This window comes from Magnolia sinica, chromosome 10 (genome assembly GCF_029962835.1).
Source record: "Magnolia sinica isolate HGM2019 chromosome 10, MsV1, whole genome shotgun sequence".
Lineage (NCBI taxonomy): Eukaryota > Viridiplantae > Streptophyta > Magnoliopsida > Magnoliales > Magnoliaceae > Magnolia > Magnolia sinica.
Genome location: NC_080582.1, coordinates 80,882,283 through 80,904,491, shown reverse-complemented (window position 1 = coordinate 80,904,491; position 22,209 = coordinate 80,882,283). Strand labels below are relative to the sequence as shown.

Genomic DNA, 22,209 nt, shown 5'->3' with positions numbered 1-22,209 from the left:
CCATTAAAACAAATTGAAACACAGATGCGAATGTATGCGCTGATATTTAGCTTAAAAGGTTCCTCAACCTTTGATAATTAAAACAAAAACCACCGGAGAAAAAGCCAAACAAAGAACCCAAAATCTAAAATTCTTGGAAAATTAAGCTTGGCAGGTACATGCCTACATCCTCAGGCAGGTACGAGAAAGACACTTGTCTTCTAACAGATGGCAGCCGATGCTTGGTCAGAGTATAATGCGGTGGGAGCAGAGAGACGTCTCCCACCAGCTCTTGTACGTGTCCCTGTAGGAGGGAGACGTCTCTGGCTCTCACCGCCGCTTCAGGGCGTAGAAAGAATATCTTCAGGCCGAGATCATAAAATTACGGACGCGGATTGGATACAGACAGGCTAGGAAGGGAGACTCGCCACTGAAGTGACGTCACCGAGTTCCGTGCGCCTGTATGTGTTGTATCCACACCGTACATACATTTGGAGAGATCATTTTAGGACATGGTCCAAGATCCAAGGCTGGGGGTGGACCCATCACAGAAAAAAGTGAGGAGAGTGGTGCCTACCGTTGAAACCTTCCGAAGGTGCACCATGATGTTCATTTGAGATCTAACCTGTTCATGTGTTAACGTAGACATAAAAGAAGGGAAAACACAAATATCAGCTTGATTGAAAACTTCTGTGGCCCTGATAACTTTTTAATGGTGGGCATCACTCTCCCCACTGTTTTCTGTGGTGGGTCCACATGAGATTTGGATCTGACTCATTCTTTGCACCATGCCCTAATATGATCTCTCCGGATAGATGGACAGTGTGGATACAAAACATACATTATGGTAGGGGCCACAGAACTTGGTGACGTCACTTCAGTAGCCATCCTCGCCGCTCAACCTGTAAGTAGCTAATCGGCGTCTTAAAATTACTGATTTCTTGAAAAAAGAGCGGGCATTTTTCATGCAAGCCGACGTGAGACAAGCCGAATTGGAGCCGATAAGAGAAGTTACTTCTTTTTTATATTTTATTATTTATATACTTTTTCAACTCCGACACGTGGGAATAAGCGACTTTCTTGCCCACTGCCTTTAAAACCCCCCCTTCACTCCACTGCTCCTTCACACGGACCTCTTGAAAACCCCCGCCACTCCCACCATCCCATCCTCATCTCTCTCTCTCTCTCTCTCTCTCTCTCTCTCTCTCCACACATACAAGGTAGAATGGCTGTCTCTGGTTTTTTCACACAGAGTGGTGTTCCTATGCTATCGGATTTTGCACCAGACTCTTCATTGCGGAAGCTCAGCTCAACCCGCAAATTACTTCACAAGAACAAGTGCAAGGTTAACATATTTTTCTCCATTTTCACCTTATTTTCTTCCCTCTTCGATGACGAAAATTCCATACTGAAAATTCCATACCGACAGTACGGGCGGGAATTCAAACTCTATTTCAATTTTTGGGTCTTTAGAGTCTAGTTCTGAAATGTTCTCCGGATTCCCGCCCATCATATTTAGAGGGTGTGAATGACTCAATGCCATGGTTTAAAGAATCAGTGAGTTGGTGTCAGCGCCCAACTCGGCCATCGTAACACATAAGAAAACAAGGGTATTAACCGAGTCATGTAGGCTAGACGTGCTGATATTCAATACTGAGTTGACTCAGTCGAGTTACCAAACAGTTTTCAAATCGACCATTTTATGGTGCGGTGGAGAACTGTTAGAAGGAACATGTCACGTCACAAAAATCTGTCTTGAAAGGAACCATAGTCTATGTTTGATGTGAATTTCCTATGACTGTTGTAGGGAGGCTGATGCAACAATAAGTTCTGTGGGGCCCACCCTGATGTGTGGATGATATTCACCCATCCATCAATTGTGCCAGCTCATGTTAGGAGGCGACCCCAAAAGACAGGCTGGTTGGGTGGTCTACATAATGCATATGGCCCATGCCTAAAACCAGGATCAACCTGACTTTTCTCTAACCATTACACCTGCGGCATTGAAAAATCTGGGTTTTTAAAATCTTGATGAACTCTTATTTTTCGACAGGATGTGTTTGGTTGCATAAAAATTAAGGAAATATCTTGAAAAATTGGACCCAAATTAGACTAATTAATTGTGAAATATCATGATATTTGGTGCAAACAAACGCGCCCATACAAATGCCTTACTTTCATGTGTTTGTTGGCACATGAGTCTATTTTTGGGACATGTAACATTAGACTTGGAGCTTATGAGCTAATATCCCAATCTATGTTTCTCTTTTGGGTACAGTACTACACCATTGCATCTGCCAAGGACAGCAATTCGGGCAGCGACAGAGCGATCTCTTTCACGAAAGATGGCCCCCAACATCATCAGAACTGTCCATCGCTTGATTTCTCAGGAGAAAAGCCTCCAACTCCAACTCTAAACACCATCAACTACCCAATTCACATGAAGAATATCTCTACTAAAGTAATTACAGAAGCCTTCTTAGCATTTAAGTGTGCCAAAACATTTCTAGGGTTTTTGTCATAAAACAGATTGATTTTCGTTGTCCAGGACCTCAAGACATTGGCCAAAGAGCTCCGGTCAGAGATTGTGTACACGGTGTCGAAGACGGGTGGTCACCTGAGCTCGAGCCTCGGCGTGGTGGAGCTGACGGTGGCATTGCACCATGTATTTGAGACGCCAGATGATAAGATCATATGGGATGTGGGGCACCAGGTAAACATGTGTATCTTGGTTTTCATGACAAAGTCAAATGATTTCATTTAGTGGGCCACACCATGTACGCAGCATGGCCCAAAATTTAGGCTACTCTAGTCATTGGGCCACAGCCATATGTGGACGACTAAATGAACGGTTAATAATAGAGCGACCCGTCTTCCTCATTTTACATACATCTGTGGGCCCACATCATGATCATCCTGATGTGATGCATTGGATTTTTACTAATTATCTGAGCGGTTTTCTTGTGATTCTGGTATCACAGGCTTACGCGCATAAGATATTGACGGGAAGGAGGTCGAGAATGCATACGATCCGACAGACATCAGGCCTAGCAGGCTTCCCTAAGAGGGATGAGAGCGTGCATGATGCATTTGGAGTTGGACACAGTTCTACAAGCATCTCAGCTGGGCTAGGTATGGTTTGATAATCATGTCCACAGATTGAACGGTTGAGATCTGTTTTATACACTGATTATTGTTTGTTCGGCCCACCTACGAAAGCTCGTGGATGAGCCATTTCCTACGAAATGTGGAATGTTGGATGAATTCTATCTGGACCATTTATCTGCAAGATAAGATTGGATGGTTAGGATCAACTAATCATCCAGATTTTGAGGAACATGGCACATCCACAATGGGGTCCACTAGGTGGAAGGTCCAGATCACAGGTTCGTGGGCTCACTAGCTTAAATTGTGACTAATTCAATTATCATTTTTTTTTCATCTACAGGAATGGCAGTCGGCCGGGACTTGTTAGGGAAGGATAATCATGTGATCGCAGTGATCGGCGATGGAGCCATGACGGCGGGCCAGGCGTACGAGGCCATGAACAACGCGGGCTATCTTGATTCCAATCTCATCATCATCTTGAATGACAACAGGCAAGTTTCACTTCCAACCGCTACCATAGATGGCCCGGCACCACCTGTTGGGGCCCTCAGTAGGGCCCTCACAAGGCTCCAATCCAGCAGAAAGCTCAGGCAACTCCGAGAAGTGGCTAAGGTAATAGATGATCTCTTACTTAAGATGAATAGCATTGCTCCATGCGTTCAAATGGCAAGGCTAGTAATATATATTCTTGAAAAATAAGACAATTGGATTAACGATTTGGATTGGTGGACAGGGCATCACAAAGACGATCGGAGGACAGATGCATGAAGTTGCTGCGAAGGTCTTCACACAGGGGACGATCGGTGCTACTGGGGCATCCTTGTTTGAAGAGCTGGGACTCTACTACATAGGGCCTGTTGATGGGCACAATGTAGAAGAGCTTGTGGACATCTTGGACAAGGTGAAGGCTACACCCGCGACGGGCCCAGTTCTCATACATGTCATCACAGAGAAGGGAAAAGGCTACGCTCCAGCTGAAGTGGCCGCTGATAAAATGCACGGTGAGGATTGCATCAATTCGCCATTAGAGTTCTTCTAAAGTGAGAGTAGCGAATGCGGACGGAATTAGGCTTTTCAGGACAGTCCCAGGCTGTCTCCAGACTACTTCGATCTGAGCTTGGGCTGAGCCATGAGGTGCATGTTTTGTGTTCGGGTTGTATTTTTGGCCCAATAACTAACTGGGCTGGGTTAGGGATGGGTTCATCATTTCATGGCCTGGATTTTTACATGCTTTGGCGTGGCCCGCCCTGGCCCACGTTTAGGTGTAGCTAGTCAGATTTTGGATTGTTAAAGGCCGATCGCGAGCCCACCACAACTAGCCTGAAATGGCCCATTTTCCTTCAAGCTACTATTTCATGCCAAAATCGCCCATTGACGCGGCCCACCGCAGAGTGGTCCCATCATTTTAGTGGGTAGAGCTGGGCACGGGACAACTTGAATCGTCCAATTCGTTTAGATACGACTTGATCCAAACCAAGTGGGTGAATCGATCCAAATCGAGTTCACTTCATCCAATCCAAACTGAAACCAAGTCGAGTTCGAGTAACCTAGCAACTTGACTCAACTCGACCCAAAATCCAACTACGTACTAACTCAATTCGATCCGAAATCTCAAATATGACATTCATATCTGAGATGCCGTGTAGCTAATAGAGAGGCAGAAATTTTGGCAAGTGAATCTAGGTTTTGAGTTGTGATTTCAGCCCGTGGATACCCACTACACCCAACCCGACTTGGTGCTGACTCGACCCGACTCGGTAGTTGTAACCAGGTCAGACTTGGTCCAGATTAGTCCAGGCCAGACCGGGACTCGGATCAGGTAAGGCATGCTGGACTCAATATCGAATCGGATTGAGTTTGAGTCCGGCCTATTTCAACACTGGATCGAGTCGGGTCAGCCCTAACTCAGTCCAACTCGACTCGATGCCAGCTCTATTAGTGGGATTTAGAGCCAAGTCACTGCAAACTCACCAATGACTCGAGACTCGTTGAGTCGACTCAGCTGACCAGCCCCTAGTTATTGATATTGTTTATCTTAATTAACAGGTGTTGTGAAGTTTGATCCCAAAACGGGTAAGCAAATGAAGCCCAAAACTCCAACTCTTACATACACTGAGTACTTTGCCCAGTCGTTGATCGCCGAAGCGGAGAGAGATGATAGCATCGTAGCCATCCATGCTGCGATGGGAGGTGGGACAGGTCTTAATCTATTTCAGAAGCAATTTCCAGATCGGTGTTTCGACGTTGGGATCGCTGAGCAACATGCGGTGACGTTCGCGGCGGGCCTCGCCACAGAGGGCCTCAAGCCTTTCTGTGCAATCTACTCTTCTTTCCTACAACGAGGCTATGATCAGGTGATTAATCAAGGAAAATAATGCTTAATTACACATGAGATTTTTATACAATTAAGTGTAATGGAACATATGGTGGAATACAAGATCCTGACCGTTCATAGGCTGAGGCCCACCTTCAATGGGCCAAAATCAGCAACAATAGACTTATCAGATGATCCTAAGATCCCAACGACACGGTGGTAACAGCACGCAAATATGGGAGGTGGTTGTTTCATTTCGTTTGGTCCTGAGTCAAGTGACTCGGTTGAGTCAGGTCGAGTCACCCCATTTTTCAATTTGGGGCCCATCTCTGTCTAATGTTGATAAGAAGTGGGTCCCACTTGGACTATGGTGGGCTCCACATCTCGTGATCATATGATCATTAATCAAGTGCTCGATCTCCATTCAACAATGGATCATTTCTCTTCTAACATGGTCTATCATATGGTATTGCAGGTGGTCCATGATGTAGATCTCCAGAAGCTACCGGTGCGATTCGCCATGGACAGGGCCGGCCTGGTGGGTGCAGATGGTCCCACCCATTGCGGTGCATTCGATACCACCTTCATGGCATGCTTGCCCAACATGGTGGTGATGGCCCCTTCTGATGAGACTGAGCTCATGCACATGGTTGCTACAGCTGCAGCTATCGACGATCGGCCCAGTTGCTTCCGGTTCCCTCGAGGGAACGGCATTGGATCGCTCACCCCACCAAACAACAAGGGAACACCATTAGAGGTACTACTTCAGCTTATTTTCTCGTGAGATCTGGTCCGTCCATCATGTGTACCTCATGGGCCCAGTCATATGTCGAATGTGGACCATAATTCAATATATTTTAGAGGTCCATCTTTTGTAAATGTTTAACCCACCTGATGATCACACATCCCCGTTTGCATGGGATCTGGACCGTCCATAAGGTGGGCCTCAAGGGCTGAATATGTGGATAACATGTTTGCTAACGTTGATGATCTAAAAACAGGTTGGAAAAGGAAGGGTGCTGATTGAAGGAAGTAGGGTGGCCATTTTGGGCTTTGGCACTGCAGTGCAGAATTGCATACATGCAGGACAGCTTCTGAAAGAGCTTGGCATTTCTGCAACCGTTGCTGATGCCCGTTTCTGCAAACCGTTGGATACAGAGCTAATAAGAAGGCTGGCCCACGAGCATGAGATCCTGATCACCGTTGAAGAAGGATCAATCGGAGGGTTCGGATCACATGTATCACATTTCTTGGGCTTGAATGGACTCTTAGATGGAAATCTAAAGGTAGTTTGATCACCCTTTCTACAGTGTTTCCTCTCTTCTTGGATTATCGGTCGTTAGATCACAATGAGTACTGGAATAATCATTGAATCGATCAAGATCTTATGATGGGCCCACCAACCGTTAGAAATTCGGAGCTGATTGGTGGGCCATGCACCGTTACATCATCGAGCCCAACTAACACAAATACTCAGGTGGGCCCCACTTTGTATGTGCAATGGCCTGGAAATCGAGCCTTTCCAGTCATGAATGGGCCACACGTGCATCAAATGTGTAACGCTAGCCACTCTCTCCAACCGTTCATTTTCTTGGTCCATAACTGATTTGTGGATCACAGCGGCATATATGGGCCGACCCACCTGATGGATGGACCATGTATATTACAAACGTATTCTGAATGCTGCTCCATCACATGCCATAGCCGTTGATTTCTCTTAGTTCAAAATCCAGGTGTGACCATTCCACTACACAATCTGATCCAACGGATAGGATTGCACACGATCATCACAATAATCTGTCTTCTGTGAATGACTATCATGACCCGAATATGTTTTTATGGTGCAGTGGAGGGCTATGATGCTTCCAGACCGATACATCGATCATGGATCGCCGAAGGACCAGATCCAAGTGGCAGGCCTCACTTCCGAGCACATAGTCGGCACTGTCTTATCGCTTGTGGGCCAAAGCAAGGAGGTCCTCAATCTCTTCCGTTGAAATTCAATCAAAATCTCAAAAATCATCATCTGTAAATCCCATCCGTCCGATTTTTCTGCGATGTATATATATTATGTAAACAATAAACAAAGAGATCCTCTAATGAAGTAGGTTTATAAAGCTTTCGTGAACCATTGTTGCATTCTGACCATTGATTGAAGACTCCGGAACCCGGGGGTCGGGGATATGGCCCAATTTTTGCATAAGATGATCTGATGGTGGGGGAAATCATTTTAATGGCTTGGATGTTGCACACATATGACAGGATGGAAATTATCCGCTGGTTGGACGGTAGATTAGGGTCTGGTTGGGGGTGGGAGTTGACTCTTCCGAGCCTCGCTGAGTTGGGCATATTTTCCTCAACGGTCGCAAGAAGTTCCTGCACTGGGAATCCAGGTGGGATCCACCGTGATGTTGGTGAGAAATCCACCCCGTCCATCCGTTTATAGAGGTCATTTTAGGGCATGTGACCAAAAATGAGCTGGATCTAAGACCCAAGTAGGACACAGGAGAGGAAAGAGTGAGACACCATTGAAACATTTGCATGGCCACAAAAGTTTTTCATCGGGCTAAGAATTTTTATTTTTTATTTTTTCCTTCAGTTCAACCCAGTGAGAATGACCTTATAAACGGTTTGCGTGGCATATAAACATCAAAGTGGATCCCAAGAAGGTTTCAACAGTAGTCATTTCTTTTCCAGCAGTTTTCCCTGTCATGTGGCACACTTGGATCTTGGATCCAGCTCATTTTTGGTCATATATACTAAAATGAGCTAGATAAATAGATGGACAAGGTGGATTTTCCACGGACATCACGTTGGGCCCACCTAGATTTCCAGCGTACGAACTTCCTGGAATGGTTATCCCAGGAAATCCGCGTCCATTTTCAACGTTGTCTCCAGGTGATGAACCGGGTCGGACTCGTCCGAGTCCAAGTTAACTCGGACAAGTCGTATTCAATTGGCCAGACACGGGTCCATTGCCTTTCAGGTCCATGAGCAGAACGGCAGTTTTTTAGGGTCAAGGCATGTACACGATGGGACCCACTTAGAGCTGTAAGTGAGCCAAGGCATGTACACAATGGCCGAGCTTAACTGACTTTGAGTTGAGATTCGAGCTTATTCCTACCGCTTGAGTGGTAGACCGAGCGAAAGATACGCGGTTACAAAGGTCTTGGAATCGATTCCCCAGGTGAAGTGTGAACTGGCAGGAGTGTACTATTAAGCTAACCAAGAGCTGAGCTACCGAGCCTATTTTGTACAGGGTCTGCTATTTTTTTATTAAATAAATAATTTATGTAATATGAATTTTTTAAAAAACAATGATAATATTAAAAAATAACATTAAAAAAATCAATACAAAAATAACAACACTGAAAAATAATTTAAAATTTAATATTCTCCGTTTAAAAAAAAAATTAACAAAAAATTATATGAGTCTCAAAGTTTTTAATCACATCATCATGTATTTGTATTATCCACGTTGTTCATCTATTTTGACGTATCATTTTAGGATATGATCTTAAATTTGAATCATATCTACATTTGAAGTGGATTACAGCACAGGAAACTGTGTACATATAATCTATCAAGACGAATCAAATTAAGGCCTTGCATCCGTTGAATGGCCATGATGTTTTATTTTCTTTTAATTTCCATTTTGTACGCCAATTTTCAGTGCTCTGGTTTTTACCATATCAATGCGATTTTGATTAATGGTCCGAACTTAACCAAACTAAGACGCACGCATGCAATCTTTATGGAAACTTTAACATACAACACTTCCTTTAAGGCCAATGTGTCACTTGTGCATAACATCTGAACAGTGCATATGGCTGCAGGCATTACACAGACCACCCAGGGCTAAAACCAGAGCGGTCCATTCATCAGGTAGACAACACGGTCAAAATCAATGGACAGCTGATAGTCCGAACCAATGTACTTGTGTGGCCCACCTAACAGTTGGATCTTTCCAATTTTTGCTGCAGTCGATCATTTTCACATTTACCATGTTTCACTGCAATGACGCACTGGAGGAAAAATCAAAACATTTCATGAAGCGGATTGGCTGCTGTACCTCACATCAGCAATATACCTGCGGTAGGTACGCGTGGTGCGAAGACGAGCACTGACGCTCCTCGAGCTCCGGTTCAAACGAGATCAAAGTTACATGGGCCCTACAGTGATGTATTTATTATATCTACACCGTTCATCTATTTTTAGAGATCATTTTAGAGCGCTATGCAAAAAATGAATCATATCCAAGATAATCTGGACCACGCCACAAATAGCAGCAGAGATAATGATTTTCACCGTTAAACAATTCGTAGGGCCCACCATAACGTTTATTTTCCATCCAATCTGTTCATTAGGTAAAAAAGACCTTAATGAAGAGGAAAAAAAAATCATATTTATCCAAAACTTCCGTGACACCAAAAAGGGTTTCAATAGTAGAGGTTCAATCCCCCACTGCTTTTTACAGTATGGTCTACTTGATAGTTAGGTATGTCTTATTTTTTTGTCGCAAGCTTTAAGATGAGCTCGCCAAATGGATAGACGGTTTGGACATAACACATACCTTATTATGAGACCTCCGGAACTTGCTGACGTCAATACAGGAGTAATATACCTGGTGTGACGTACACCAGCCAATCCGCTTCCGTTATTTACATCCATTTTCCACACTCTCACGTGGGCTAACGAAAGGCTGTCAACACTGCTGAACTAAAACAGCCAGAAATACGGCATGTTTTACCATCAGAGAGCAAATAAAAGAATGCCACGTGGCCATGTTTATTATGCTAAAAGGGACCATCATAAGGTTTTCATAATGTTTATTTGCAATCCAACCTCTCGATAATGTTAAGAAGATCTGGATGAAGGGAAAATAGAAATATCAGATTGATCTAAAACTTTTGTGGTCCACGAAAGGTTTTTAATGGTTAGTCATCACTTTTTCAATTAATATGGTCCACCTGATATTTGGATCTTCATATAATTTGGGATGGCATCTAAAATGAGATGGAAAAACAAATGGACGGAGTAGATATACAAAACATACATCAAAGTGGGCCCCACACGGTTAGGGTAACACCCACTAAGCTGTTACCGGAGCAACAGCTAATTCGCTACCTGACTCAACCATCTCTGAGTGTGGACCCAACCAGGAGACGCATGCTGGTCAACATATGTCGCGATGTACGCAAAACCAACCCTCTCGTCCCCAGAAAGGCTCATACGCCCCCACTTCTCACGTGGGGCCCGCGTCGGCACTTAGACAGAGGACAGCTAGCGCCTCAGATTTCAATTAAATATTAAAAGACATTTTAGCGGCTAAGAACGTTCCACTTGTCCATCCATGATTCGTCAGCAACGCTATCGCCCTCCCAGAAGATAGATAGTATCCAAGACAGCCATTTCCTACCAGAAACACACACAGAGAGAGAGAGAGAGAGAGAGGCCATGTCCGGAAGACCGTGCGACTCGTGCAAATCATCCGTGTCGCTCGTTTTCTGCCCATCCGACTCGGTCGCGCTCTGCCTTGCCTGCGACGGGAAGACCCATGGCCCTGGCACGCTTTCCTCCCGCCACGCGCGCGTGTGGATGTGCGAGGTCTGCGAGCAGGCCCCCGCCTCCGTCACGTGCAAGGCCGACGCCGCCGCCCTCTGCACCACGTGCGACTCTGACATCCACTCCGCCAACCCCCTCGCACGTCGCCACGAGCGCGTCCCCGTCGCCCCCTTCCACGTTAAGCCATCCGACGGTGGAGATGATGACACGTGTCAGGAGGAGGCCCAGGCAGCCTCCTGGCTCATGCGCAGCTCCACCAACTTTAAGGTGGACGGCCACGATCTGAAATCTGGCGATTATTTGTTCCCCGACGTTGATCCTTATCTCGATCTTGATTACACTGTTTCGATGGACGGTGGATTTGGCGCCACGTCGGATAGCGTTGTTCCTGTCCAGGTCAAAACCGTTCCGCCTCAGGCTCCGATTGCTCCGTCCGCGGCCGAGAATTGCTTGGACCTCGACTTCTCTCATCCTAAGCCGTGCTACAATTTCACTGCTCTCAGCCACAGCGTAAGGAATTGTATGGCAGTCTTAAGTAGTTTTTTTTACTGTGCCGCGACTCGAGATCAACACCGTCTGTTGTCTCATGAGGCCCACATGAATCGATGATCTGATAACAAGATATGTTAGTTTTATATATCCAAGCGCAAGAAACTATCTTGACTATTGATTTGTGTAGTTGAATGTTAACCGTCGAAAATTTACTTTTCCATGGTCTACATTCAGCTATACATATTCATGGTCAGAATCTTCCACTCAGATTAGTTTATAATTGTGTCCCATTTACTATAGCACGGAGAAGATGGACGGTTCAGATCATTGTTTCGTCTCTGCATGTGGCCCACACTGAAGTACTACGTGTTGGGATCTGGTCCTGAGTCGCGACACGGCAAAACAAACTCAGTAGTCAGTATCCAGTATCTATAATGGGTTAGTCCTATCATGGTTTACCACACACGTGGCACTCATTTACGCTATCGACATCATCCAGATTGTGGGGCACACTGTCGATGGAGCATATCTCCAGAATTATTCTGATAAAGTAATCTTAACCGTCGGATTGATGCCTATCAAATGAATGGTTAATAGAGAAATATTGAGTGGTCTAAATCCCAAGGCCAAGATCAGATTATTTATATCAACTTCTCAGTGTAAATTTTGGGTTATGCTCCATCCACAATTTAGTAAATGAATTGGACGGTCTGGATTGTCTTACAGTTATACCATGTGTTACCAACATTTTAGTTTACAAAAGAGGAATTGTAGTGTCCTGATGCATCAACATGTGAGCAGGTCGTGATACGTAGTGCATCTAACCCATAGCTATGGGATCACAACCGTTGATCTGAAGGGACTCTCAATAGATAGATGACTATTCAAATATCTCCTAGATCAGACTATTCTAACCATTGGATCAGAGGCAGACGAATAAACAGTCATGGAGCAAACACAACATCAGTCTGGAATAACAGTCATAGATTGGTGAGAAATGATCCAGTGCTCCAAGTTACATCGATCCAGACTGTCCATTAGGTTACATGAAAAATCTCACTGATGGGATGAACCATCTATTTTCTAACCCATGGATCGGATGGTTAGAATTCTCTGACAAATGTCAATCCATTTTTGCCAGAGCTTTTTCTTCATAAATGATCTTGGCTGTTCATTTTATAGTCTGTTTGATCAGATGGTTAGAAACATCACATCGGTGTGATTTTTATATGGTAGCCACTGAAATGTTTGTTCTACCTGATGGACGGCGTAGATTACCTGCATCAGGACCCTCTAATGCCTCTTTTAAAAAATTATAAATTACTATAAAAAATAAAAAATAAAAAAAATTGAGTGCTAGTCATTAGGCGAATATGATATATATACTCTACCCTACGTAGGTTTTAATTATGTATAAGTGGGGCCTATGGTTTGGTTATACACGCCATTGATATGCTGAGCCCCACCATGGATGGAGTATGTTCCAGAAACCACTGAATGGACGATTCTGCTTCTAGAACGTCCATTTGCAAGCATCATACTCAAAGGCTGATCGTCCTATCGGTGAGATTTTTAGGCATGGCCCATCCACGGTGGGGCCCAACAAATCAATGGTATGGATCACTTAATATGAGACCCAGTTGTACAAACTGCATCCCAAACATACTGTGCATTTGATCATTTTGCTATTTGCTTGTGGAGAGTGCTCTGAGCATTAATTTGTACTTCTGCCAGCAGCATCGGGTCAGTTGGACAGTCAACCGATCAATCTGGTCCGTCCATTTGATCTGTAACACATGTTATGGACTGTAGTCGATAAAATCACACCTATCTTCTATTTTAGCATACGATCCATAGCCAATAAAGAGTACGGTCAATATTGTTTGTGGAAAAAGTGGTGTCCAGTCAACGTTTGGAGCCATCTATACCGTCCGTCCGTTTTTCCAATTGATTTTAGAGGACGATCCTAAAATTTAAGCATGCCTGAAGGCCAAATGGACCACACAACAGGAAATAGTAGGGATTGAACGCCTACTGTTGAGAACCTCTTGCGGGCCAAAGCTGATATTTGTGTTTTCCCTTCATCCAGGGCTGTGTGACCTCTTAAACACGTTGGATGAGAAATAAATATCACTGTGGGCCCTGAGAAGGTTTCAACCGTGAACGTCATTGCTCCCAATGTTTACCGTGGCGTGGCCCACTTGAGCTTTGTATGTGCTTTAATTTTAGGATCATAATCTAAAATGAGCTGGAAAAACGGATGGACGGTGTGGATAAAACAAATAATCACGGTGGGTCCCACAGAGTACTGCCACCAAGGAGAGTCGGTGGTGGCAGGTAACCGCGCAATCCACGTCCATGATTCAGGGTCCCATTTGTATCTTCGGTCGGTTTCTCTTTCTATAGATTGAGGAGCCGCCAACATGATGACGTAATCAGTGATGTCACCAATGTTTGATATTGCTTGTCTAGATTACGAATTGATAAGGTGGAACCGGTTGGCAGAGCCGTCCATCTACAGTACACGTGGCATGGTGGCGTGCAAATCGGGTCCGTTCATATGTAGGTCCCATGTATAGATGGTTTGTTTCTGCAAAATCACCCCTATTAGACAATCCTATCCACTTGTTCTTTGATCACTAAATTGACGGTGGAAAACAAAACCAGTTGACGGTCTAATCTGCAGTTTTAAAAAAAAAAAAAAAAAAAAAAAACAGCGAATCATGAGTAAGATTACCTCATGGATTTTCAAACTCAGGCTCAGTCACTCCGATATCTCTAGAGAGTGGTTATTAATGGATGTACGCTAGCTTAGCATGCAACCCTGTATCTATTATCCGGTGGGCCCACCAGAAAATCGAGTTGCTATAATGGGGACGATCCACTCATCAGGTCAAACCTTCTAAATCAATGGATCATGGCCGATCATCTGAGTCGAGGTATGGTCCACCCAATGAGTGGAAGGCCGTGATTCTCAAGACAAGTTATCTACATGAGGGCCCACCTTTTTCATGGCTCGAATGCCCTGGGCCCTATTTAATATGCGCTAGAGTTAAAACACGGTGGAGACTCTTCAACCGTACACATGGCATAATTGTACGGTAAGGTCATCTAGACTGTCCAATATGGGACGCAACTGTATAGATTATCAACCGTACACATAGCTCTCTGATTTTAGCTTTGAGTTTGGAGCTTGAATCACTCATTGTTTATGGTTAGGATCTCTTGATCAGTGCGAGTTTAGAGATTGGTTCATCCGAAATGGGCCCCATCATCTGGACGGTCTGAATTGTAGGTCCACACCTAATGTGAGGATGATGTGTCACTACCGTTTTCTAAATTGTCAATGTTACCAAGTATAGATTTTCTTGTCCCATGCACACCTCCCACGTGTAAAAATGTCCCACCCAGTGCTTCAAGTATGACATCCTAACCGTGTATCAGGTGGGACCCACCGAGTAGATTATCTGACCAGAAAACAGGACCATTCGCTGTTACGTGGACCCTACATATATGTAAACAGCAGATCCAGCATAGAACTCGCCGGTTTCTTTGATAATCTGGTAGAGTGATAGTAGATTCACAGACGCACAGAAATTGTACACGTCGCATGCAGTAACTCAAATTCAACTGTCCAGATTGTGGGACCCATTGTAGATGGATCATCATCCAAAAGTCAGATTGATTAAAGAATCTGAACCTCTGATTAATGGGTCATTGTTGGAATCGGACTGTTGACTGTTTTTTATTACGACCGTTGATTGGACTGTTCAACTTGAATTACTTGGATGCCACTTGTACAATATCTTCACGCCTGAGTATCAACCATCACACAGCCAACGTATCAAAGTTTTTTTTTCCCCGGACTGAGTCTAAAAGGTGACTCAGACTCAAAACTGGTCCAACCTAACTCGGCCGGGTCACGAGTCGACTCAGCAAAGTTTTAAAACGGGTGTATTGCAGACCTCAGGAGCTCTATTATGGATTAACCCACAACAAGTCTCATGTGTAGGATAATCAAGCCATCCAAAAATATGGGACCATCTTGATTATCAGGCCCACCTTTTCATTCAGCTCCTCCGTATGTGTGCATAGGAACCCCACACCTGTTATGTAGATCTTAGTAAGTAGTACAATCAGATGAACGCAGATCTCATATCTCGGTATGTAATACGAACAAAAGATCGCTAGTCGAGGTGCGTACATCTGTGCGTGACTATACCCAGGTGTGTATGTGCACATATGCTCAATTAAAGGTTTCCGGGTCGCATTAGGGTTTGTTATAATTTAACATACTTGACAAGAGTATATGTTAAACAAAGATATATATGCGCGTACGGAAAGACAAAAAATCACTCTAACAATTTCCAAAAAAAAATAAATCATAGGTTTTGTTGAAATACACGTAATAATTTTCTCGTCCTTTTATCTAATACAGGTCTCTTCATCTTCGTTGGATGTTGGGGTCGTGCCGGACGGGAATAATAGTGCCATGGCCGACATTTCAAACCCGTTTGGCTCGAACATGAAACTCAATATCGATTTCTCTACCTCAATTGCTATCAATGGCTCTTATCAGGCAACTCAGTTACCGAGTCTGGATCGGGAAGCCCGAGTTCTGAGATATAGAGAGAAGAGGAAGAACCGGAAATTCGAGAAGACGATACGTTACGCCTCCCGCAAGGCCTATGCCGAGGTGCGGCCCAGGATCAAAGGAAGGTTCGCCAAACGGACGGAGATGGCGGTGGAGGTTGATGGGATCTACTCGTCATCGACGGTCCTGATGGCCGATGTCGGGTATGGAGTGGTCCCCACTTTCTGATGGCTGGTGTAGGATGGATTTCAGCGATTTTGAAGGGTTTGGGGTGTTTATGAGACCAACCTGAGCACGTGCCAATATGATACGTGTGTAGCCGTTCATCAGGTGGGTCCCACTTAGTATGCGCCCTGGTGGGAAAATCTTGCTGGTGGTGGTTTTTGGTAAGGGAGTATTCACGGCGTGGCCCGCCGGATAGACGATTTCGATCTGTACCACACGTGCTATAATGGCAAATGTGTGGACGGTCAGGAGTTCTCGCGATTTTCCATCGCATGTGTCCTTTTGATAATTCTGTAAATTACAATGTTTCGGCCTTTCAGACCGTGAACTGACCGTTAATTTTCAGCAGTTGTTTGTTTTTGCTTTTGCTTCCCAGTGTAGTTTGTCATTGTACACACGAGGTTTCAACTCTGATAAGTGGGGCCCATATTCGGTAATCTAGACCGTTGGTTCGTTGAGTCCCACTATGGGTAGAGAATTTACCAAAAATCTCCTGGAATGGAAGATCCTAGTGACCGTTATCAGCAGTTTCTAGACTCTTGCTTTCTCTTCTTGGCCGTTTATCACTGGGTCCCAAATCGAAAATGATGCAGGGTTGAACGTGATGAGGTCGATCACTGTATTACTCAAGGATAACTACTCCGTGATTACAGGGCTTCTTTAGACTCCTCAGACTTCTCAAATTCACAAGGAATTTTTTTTTAAAAAAATATAAATAAAATTTAAAAATTTTGTAAATTGATTAATAATTGAAATAAATGAGTTTACAACCTTTAAATAGTGACAATAAAACATCGGAGAATTTTTGGAATTAAATTACAACTAAAACTTTTAAAAATTGCTAACTTATTATAAATAATAAACTTACTAATTTTAATTTTACACCCATGTCCATAGCTCAACTAGTAGACTGAGTTGGGATACCTTGTTTCAACACTTGTAGTCTTGGTATCAATCCCTAGTGGGGGTGGCTAACAGTGGAGTGTGTGTGGTGTGTACTAACATGCCTACTCCCGAACAGTGGAGTGTGTGTACTGACATGGGTGTGTACTGACAAGGTATTAGTATCGATCCCCAACGGGGTGGCTAACAGTGAAGTGCGATCTGACAGTGGGGTGTACTAACAAGCTATTAAAAAAAAAGCTAACCTTTAAAAAAAGTAAAAAAGGAAAAAAACTTACTGCTTATAGGCATGCTGTACTCCTAATTATTCTGGCACTTTTAACGTTGGGCGCAATTCTTAAATCCCACATGAATTTAACTTAATGGTCATTTTGATGGTATTTGTGCACGACGCTAGGTTGGGTGGCTAAAGTAGCTCGTCCTACCCAAAAATATGTCGTACATCGAATAACTCATTCCAGTTTGCAAGATACGTCCATTTTAAGATTTAGACGATCCAGATCACTTCCACTTCCGATTAATTCTTTTCTAATCCATCTTGGCCATGAAACTGTCCACGACCTGCTCTACATCAGAAAAGGTTAATAAATATAGTCCATCAAATGTGGGACACAATAGACCAATGATCTAGATATCCGAATCATGGGACCAATGTTCTCACAAGAGAGCATGAGTATTTATGGGATTGATTGGGCCTGTTATTGCCATCGCACCACCCGCCAACCGTACGATGATCTCATCCATTGACTGGACCACGCGCAGGCAATGGCAGCCATTGGTACCTAATACCGGTGGAAGCGGATTGGGTGGTGAACCAGCACCACCCATGTGATTGGGGTCACCATGATATATGTATTTTATCCAGGCTGTCCATCTGTTTTGCTATATCATTTAGGGCATGATCCCAAAATTGAAGCATGTCCAAAGATCAAGTGGACCACATCACATGAAATAGTGGTGATTTTACCATTGAAAACTTCTCGAGGGCCATTGAAAGATTTAGATGAAGCTGATATTTATATATGTTTTCCTTTCATCCACGGCAAATAAACATCACGATAGGTTAGGAAGTGGACGTCATTATCTTGACAATTTCCTGTGGTGAGGTTCGCTTGGATAAAAGCATACATCAAGGTCGGCCTCACATAGTCCGATATTGTGGTGTTGGGTAGCCACCCAATCCGCTTTCCATTATGCATGTGGACACGGATTGCATGATTTAGACCACAGCACCAGTGTATATATGTATTTTGTATACGTGGAAAACCTGATGTATGTGTTTTTCTCTCGCTGTCCATTCATTTTCCCATGACATTTTAGAGCATTAACTAAAAATGATCTAGATTCAAAGCTGCGGACAATGGTCCCCACCGTTGAAACCTTCCTATAGCCCACCATAATTTTTATTTCTAATAAACTCGTTAATAAGGTCATACAAAACTGGACGAAGAGAAAACATAGTCTCAGAGAAGTTTTGGATTGTTGGCATTTAATCCCCTCTATTTTATGTGGTGTGAGATTTAGATCTGCCTCATTTTCTAGGTCATTTGTTAAATTGATCTAATAAAATAAATGGATGACCTGACTAAAACACATACATGATGGTGGAGCTCACAGAGCTTCTTTGTGTATATTAGGTAAAGTCAGTGCCATGTCCTAAACTACACAATTTATGGTGTACCTTGCCTCCATTTATTTAGACTTGGATTCGATAGCGACTCCACCGTGTACTAAAATTCAGGGTGATCCAACCATTACATGGCCACCACATGAAATTGATGGATTTTGGGCATCTGGCCATTGTCTTATGTGGGAGTTTTTGTTAGAGAGGAAATTAAATGAAAAAATTACAAATATTTCTTTTTTTTCAAAAGATATTGCTTAAATGGGTATTTTGCCTAAAAACAAATAGAAAAAATAAAATAAAAGATAAAAGATAAATTTTTTTTAAAAAAAAGAAACTTTATTTTTATAAGATGTGTTCGTTTTCTTTTTATAAAAATTATACTCAAATGGGTCCGCTTGTGAAATTATTATTTTTTTTTTTTACACACGCACACACACCCCCACACACTCACGCCGCAATGGGATTTTACCACCTATGGATATACTCGAACCCTTAACCGGGTGTTAAAACTCCTTAAAGTCTACTGTTATACCTGTATTGCAGAATTGACGGATCGTCTATGCATCAACAATGGAGATTCAAAATCATAAACTGAAAGCGTACCTGATTGGGAAAACATTATGCCGACAGGAATCTTGATCTTCCACACCTCACACCTTTAGGAGAACCTTCAATGGGACTAGGGTTTTCTCACTTGTATTAGTGAGAGGACCAAGACATCTATTTATAAAGGAAAAAAAAAAAAAGAACTAGAAGCTTACCCATCACACTTCTCACTTTTAGGGTTTCTACACCGTAGGTTTCCATATCTAACTTAATAACCAAGCATAGGGGCTGCGATTCAAGCGTCTGGCCCCAAACCTATATACAATGATCACAACTGTAGTGGGGCTCACTGAATCGCTCAATCTGAATAATCCAACGGTCAGATCTGAATTGATGATGTGTGGCCCACCTGATAGGAGTCTTACATTCTCCCACTTAGGCTACATGATCTCTAAAAGAAAACAAAACATTTTATTTTAATTGTGAAAACTATTTTAAAAATGCATTTGCTTTTAAAAGTTCCTAATGGGCGCCCTACTGAATTTCAAAACAATACCGTTGGATAATCATGAGCAACGCTTGTCAGATCCGGTTCATCAAGACTACAGATATTGAATCGGGGTAGTCAACACAATATTTATACATTTCGAAGTGCGACGAATCACAGTCACGAATACCAATAGCCTTAATGACATGGATCAAAGATATGGGGTGTGGTATGAAAATTGCACATCTAATGTGATCACACGTGCATATCTTTAAGTGGTCCATCTGAACGTGTCACTAAGACACAAATTAAATTCTTGCTTACTCAAAACTGAAAGTGCATATTGAAGGAGAAGTAAGATATAAACTGAATAACAGAATCATTAATGCATATAAAAGAGATCTCTAAAATGTCTGTACATAATTGGATCAAAACTGAAAAACTCTCAATACTAAAATACATCCTTGGGATCTACAACTCCCATAGACGTCACATGTTCCTTAAAGAGCATAATAGGAAGACCTTTAGTGAGAGGATCCACTATCATCCGCCTCGTGCCAATGAGTTCTACAGACACCTGACAATTCTGAACTCTCTCTTTCACAACTAGATATTTAATGTCAATATGCTTTGACTTCAATAAATGCTTGTTATTGTTAGAGAAGTTAACTGCAGCTAAACTATCACAATAGATTTTCAATGGTTTCGGGATCATCTGCACAACCCATAAACCAGAGAAAAAACTTTGAAACCTAATCGCTTGACCCATGGCTTCATGACAAACTACATACTCTGCTTCCATGGTGAAAGATGTCGTAATCGACTGTTTTACGCTCTTCCATGATACGGCTCCATCACCCATCATGAATACATAGCCCGAGGTGGACTTCTTGCTATCGACACAGTCCGCAAAATCTGCATATGTATATCCAACTAACTCCAAATGGTCGGATCTTCTATACGTGAGTACGAAGTCCTTTGTCCTTTGTAGGTAGCGCAATACTTTCTTAACAGCTATCTAATGGTTCATCCCTAGATTGCTAAGGTACCTGCCTAACATTCCAACCACAAAAGCAATATCCGGGCACATACAGACCTGAGCATACATGATGCTCCCTATTGCTAACGCATATGGAATATCTTTAATCTTGTCCTTCTCTAAATCGTTCTTAGGACACTAAAATTGGCTAAACTTGTCACCTTTTACAATAGGTGTTTGGCCAGGAGCACAACCTTACATGTTAAACTTTCAAAAACCCTATCAATATAGGCCCTCTGTGACAAACCAAGCAATCCACGAGATCTGTTCCGGCTAATCTGAAAGCCGATGAGAAATTTTGCATCACCAAGATCTTTCATCTCAAAGTTTTGAGACAGAAATTTCTTAATCTCACGCAACAATCCAATATCACTACTGGCCAACAAAATGTCATTGATATACAAGACTAAAATAATAAACTTACTCTTACTGATTTTCACGTATATACACTCATCCGCAGTGTTTTCAATAAAACCATATGAAGAAACAACTTCATGAAACTTTAGGTACCACTGTCGTGATGCCTGTTTCAACCCATAAATGGACTTCTTAAGCTTGCAGACTAGATGTTCTGAGTCTTTGGCTTTGAAACCTTCTGGTTACAAAATATATACGTTCTCAGTTAGGTCTCCATTGAGAAACGCTGTTTTCACATCTATTTGATGTAACTCTAAATCCATATGAGCTACAAGAGTCATAATGATCCTAAAGGAGTTCTTTTTGGATACAGGTGAGAAAGTCTCCTTAAAGTTAATACCCTCACGCTGACTGAAACCCTTTGCAACTAGTCTGGCTTTATACCTTTCGATATTGCCCTTAGAGTCCCGTTTGGTTTTGAATACCCACTTACAACTAATCAGCCTAATCTCTTTAGGCAATTCAACAAGATCCCAGACTTTGTTGTCCTTCATGAATTTCAATTCATTCTTCATGACATCAAACCATTGAGAAGAATTGGTACTTTGTTCAACTTGTAAAAAAGATATGGGATCCTTTTCAACCCCAATGTCAAAGTCATGCTCCTACAGATAGACGATGTAATCGTCTAAAATCGCAGATCTTCTTTCTCTATGTGATCGTCTTAAAGGCTCATTATTCTGAATTGGGTTTTCTGTTTCCTCATCAGTGGGTTGTATTTGAGGCTCTACATGGTCATCCACAGGGATCTCAGGGTCCACTATTGGATGGACAACCACGCTACTCTGAATAATTGTGGTGAGAATCACAATCCATTCTTCTTCAAACACAATGTTTCTTAAATTAGTGCTCCCACTATCTTCAGTATTCTCAATAAGCCTAGCATTCGCAGTCTCAATGACTCTTATAGAAT

At 42.9% G+C, this 22,209-nt stretch overlaps 2 protein-coding genes across 2 annotated transcripts; both read left to right on the top strand.

Annotated features, from left to right (window-relative positions):
* Positions 1 to 1,115: 1,115 nt before the first annotated feature.
* Positions 1,116 to 7,529, top strand: LOC131217133 (probable 1-deoxy-D-xylulose-5-phosphate synthase 2, chloroplastic). The gene is made up of 10 exons (XM_058211908.1): positions 1,116 to 1,324; positions 2,258 to 2,440; positions 2,528 to 2,692; positions 2,961 to 3,111; positions 3,428 to 3,699; positions 3,821 to 4,088; positions 5,134 to 5,441; positions 5,877 to 6,158; positions 6,403 to 6,687; positions 7,249 to 7,529. The coding sequence occupies exons 1-10, from the start codon at positions 1,205 to 1,207 to the stop codon at positions 7,396 to 7,398; spliced, it is 2,184 nt and encodes a 727-aa protein (XP_058067891.1). The 5' UTR covers positions 1,116 to 1,204; the 3' UTR covers positions 7,399 to 7,529.
* Positions 7,530 to 10,818: 3,289 nt separating this feature from the next.
* LOC131217130 (zinc finger protein CONSTANS-LIKE 4-like) lies at positions 10,819 to 16,637 on the top strand. Its single transcript, XM_058211904.1, has 2 exons — positions 10,819 to 11,476; positions 15,897 to 16,637. Exons 1-2 carry the CDS (start codon positions 10,859 to 10,861, stop codon positions 16,278 to 16,280), a joined length of 1,002 nt encoding a protein of 333 aa, XP_058067887.1. The 5' UTR covers positions 10,819 to 10,858; the 3' UTR covers positions 16,281 to 16,637.
* Positions 16,638 to 22,209: the final 5,572 nt, after the last annotated feature.

Coding starts and splice junctions, on each gene's coding strand:
- LOC131217130 (XM_058211904.1), top strand. CDS start 10,859: ATGTCCGGAAGACCGTGCGACTCGTGCAAATCATCCGTGTCGCTCGTT. Junction 11,477..15,896: donor TCACTGCTCTCAGCCACAGC/GTAAGGAATTGT, acceptor TATCTAATACAG/GTCTCTTCATCTTCGTTGGA.
- LOC131217133 (XM_058211908.1), top strand. CDS start 1,205: ATGGCTGTCTCTGGTTTTTTCACACAGAGTGGTGTTCCTATGCTATCG. Junction 3,112..3,427: donor AAGCATCTCAGCTGGGCTAG/GTATGGTTTGAT, acceptor TTTCATCTACAG/GAATGGCAGTCGGCCGGGAC. Junction 6,159..6,402: donor ACAAGGGAACACCATTAGAG/GTACTACTTCAG, acceptor ATCTAAAAACAG/GTTGGAAAAGGAAGGGTGCT.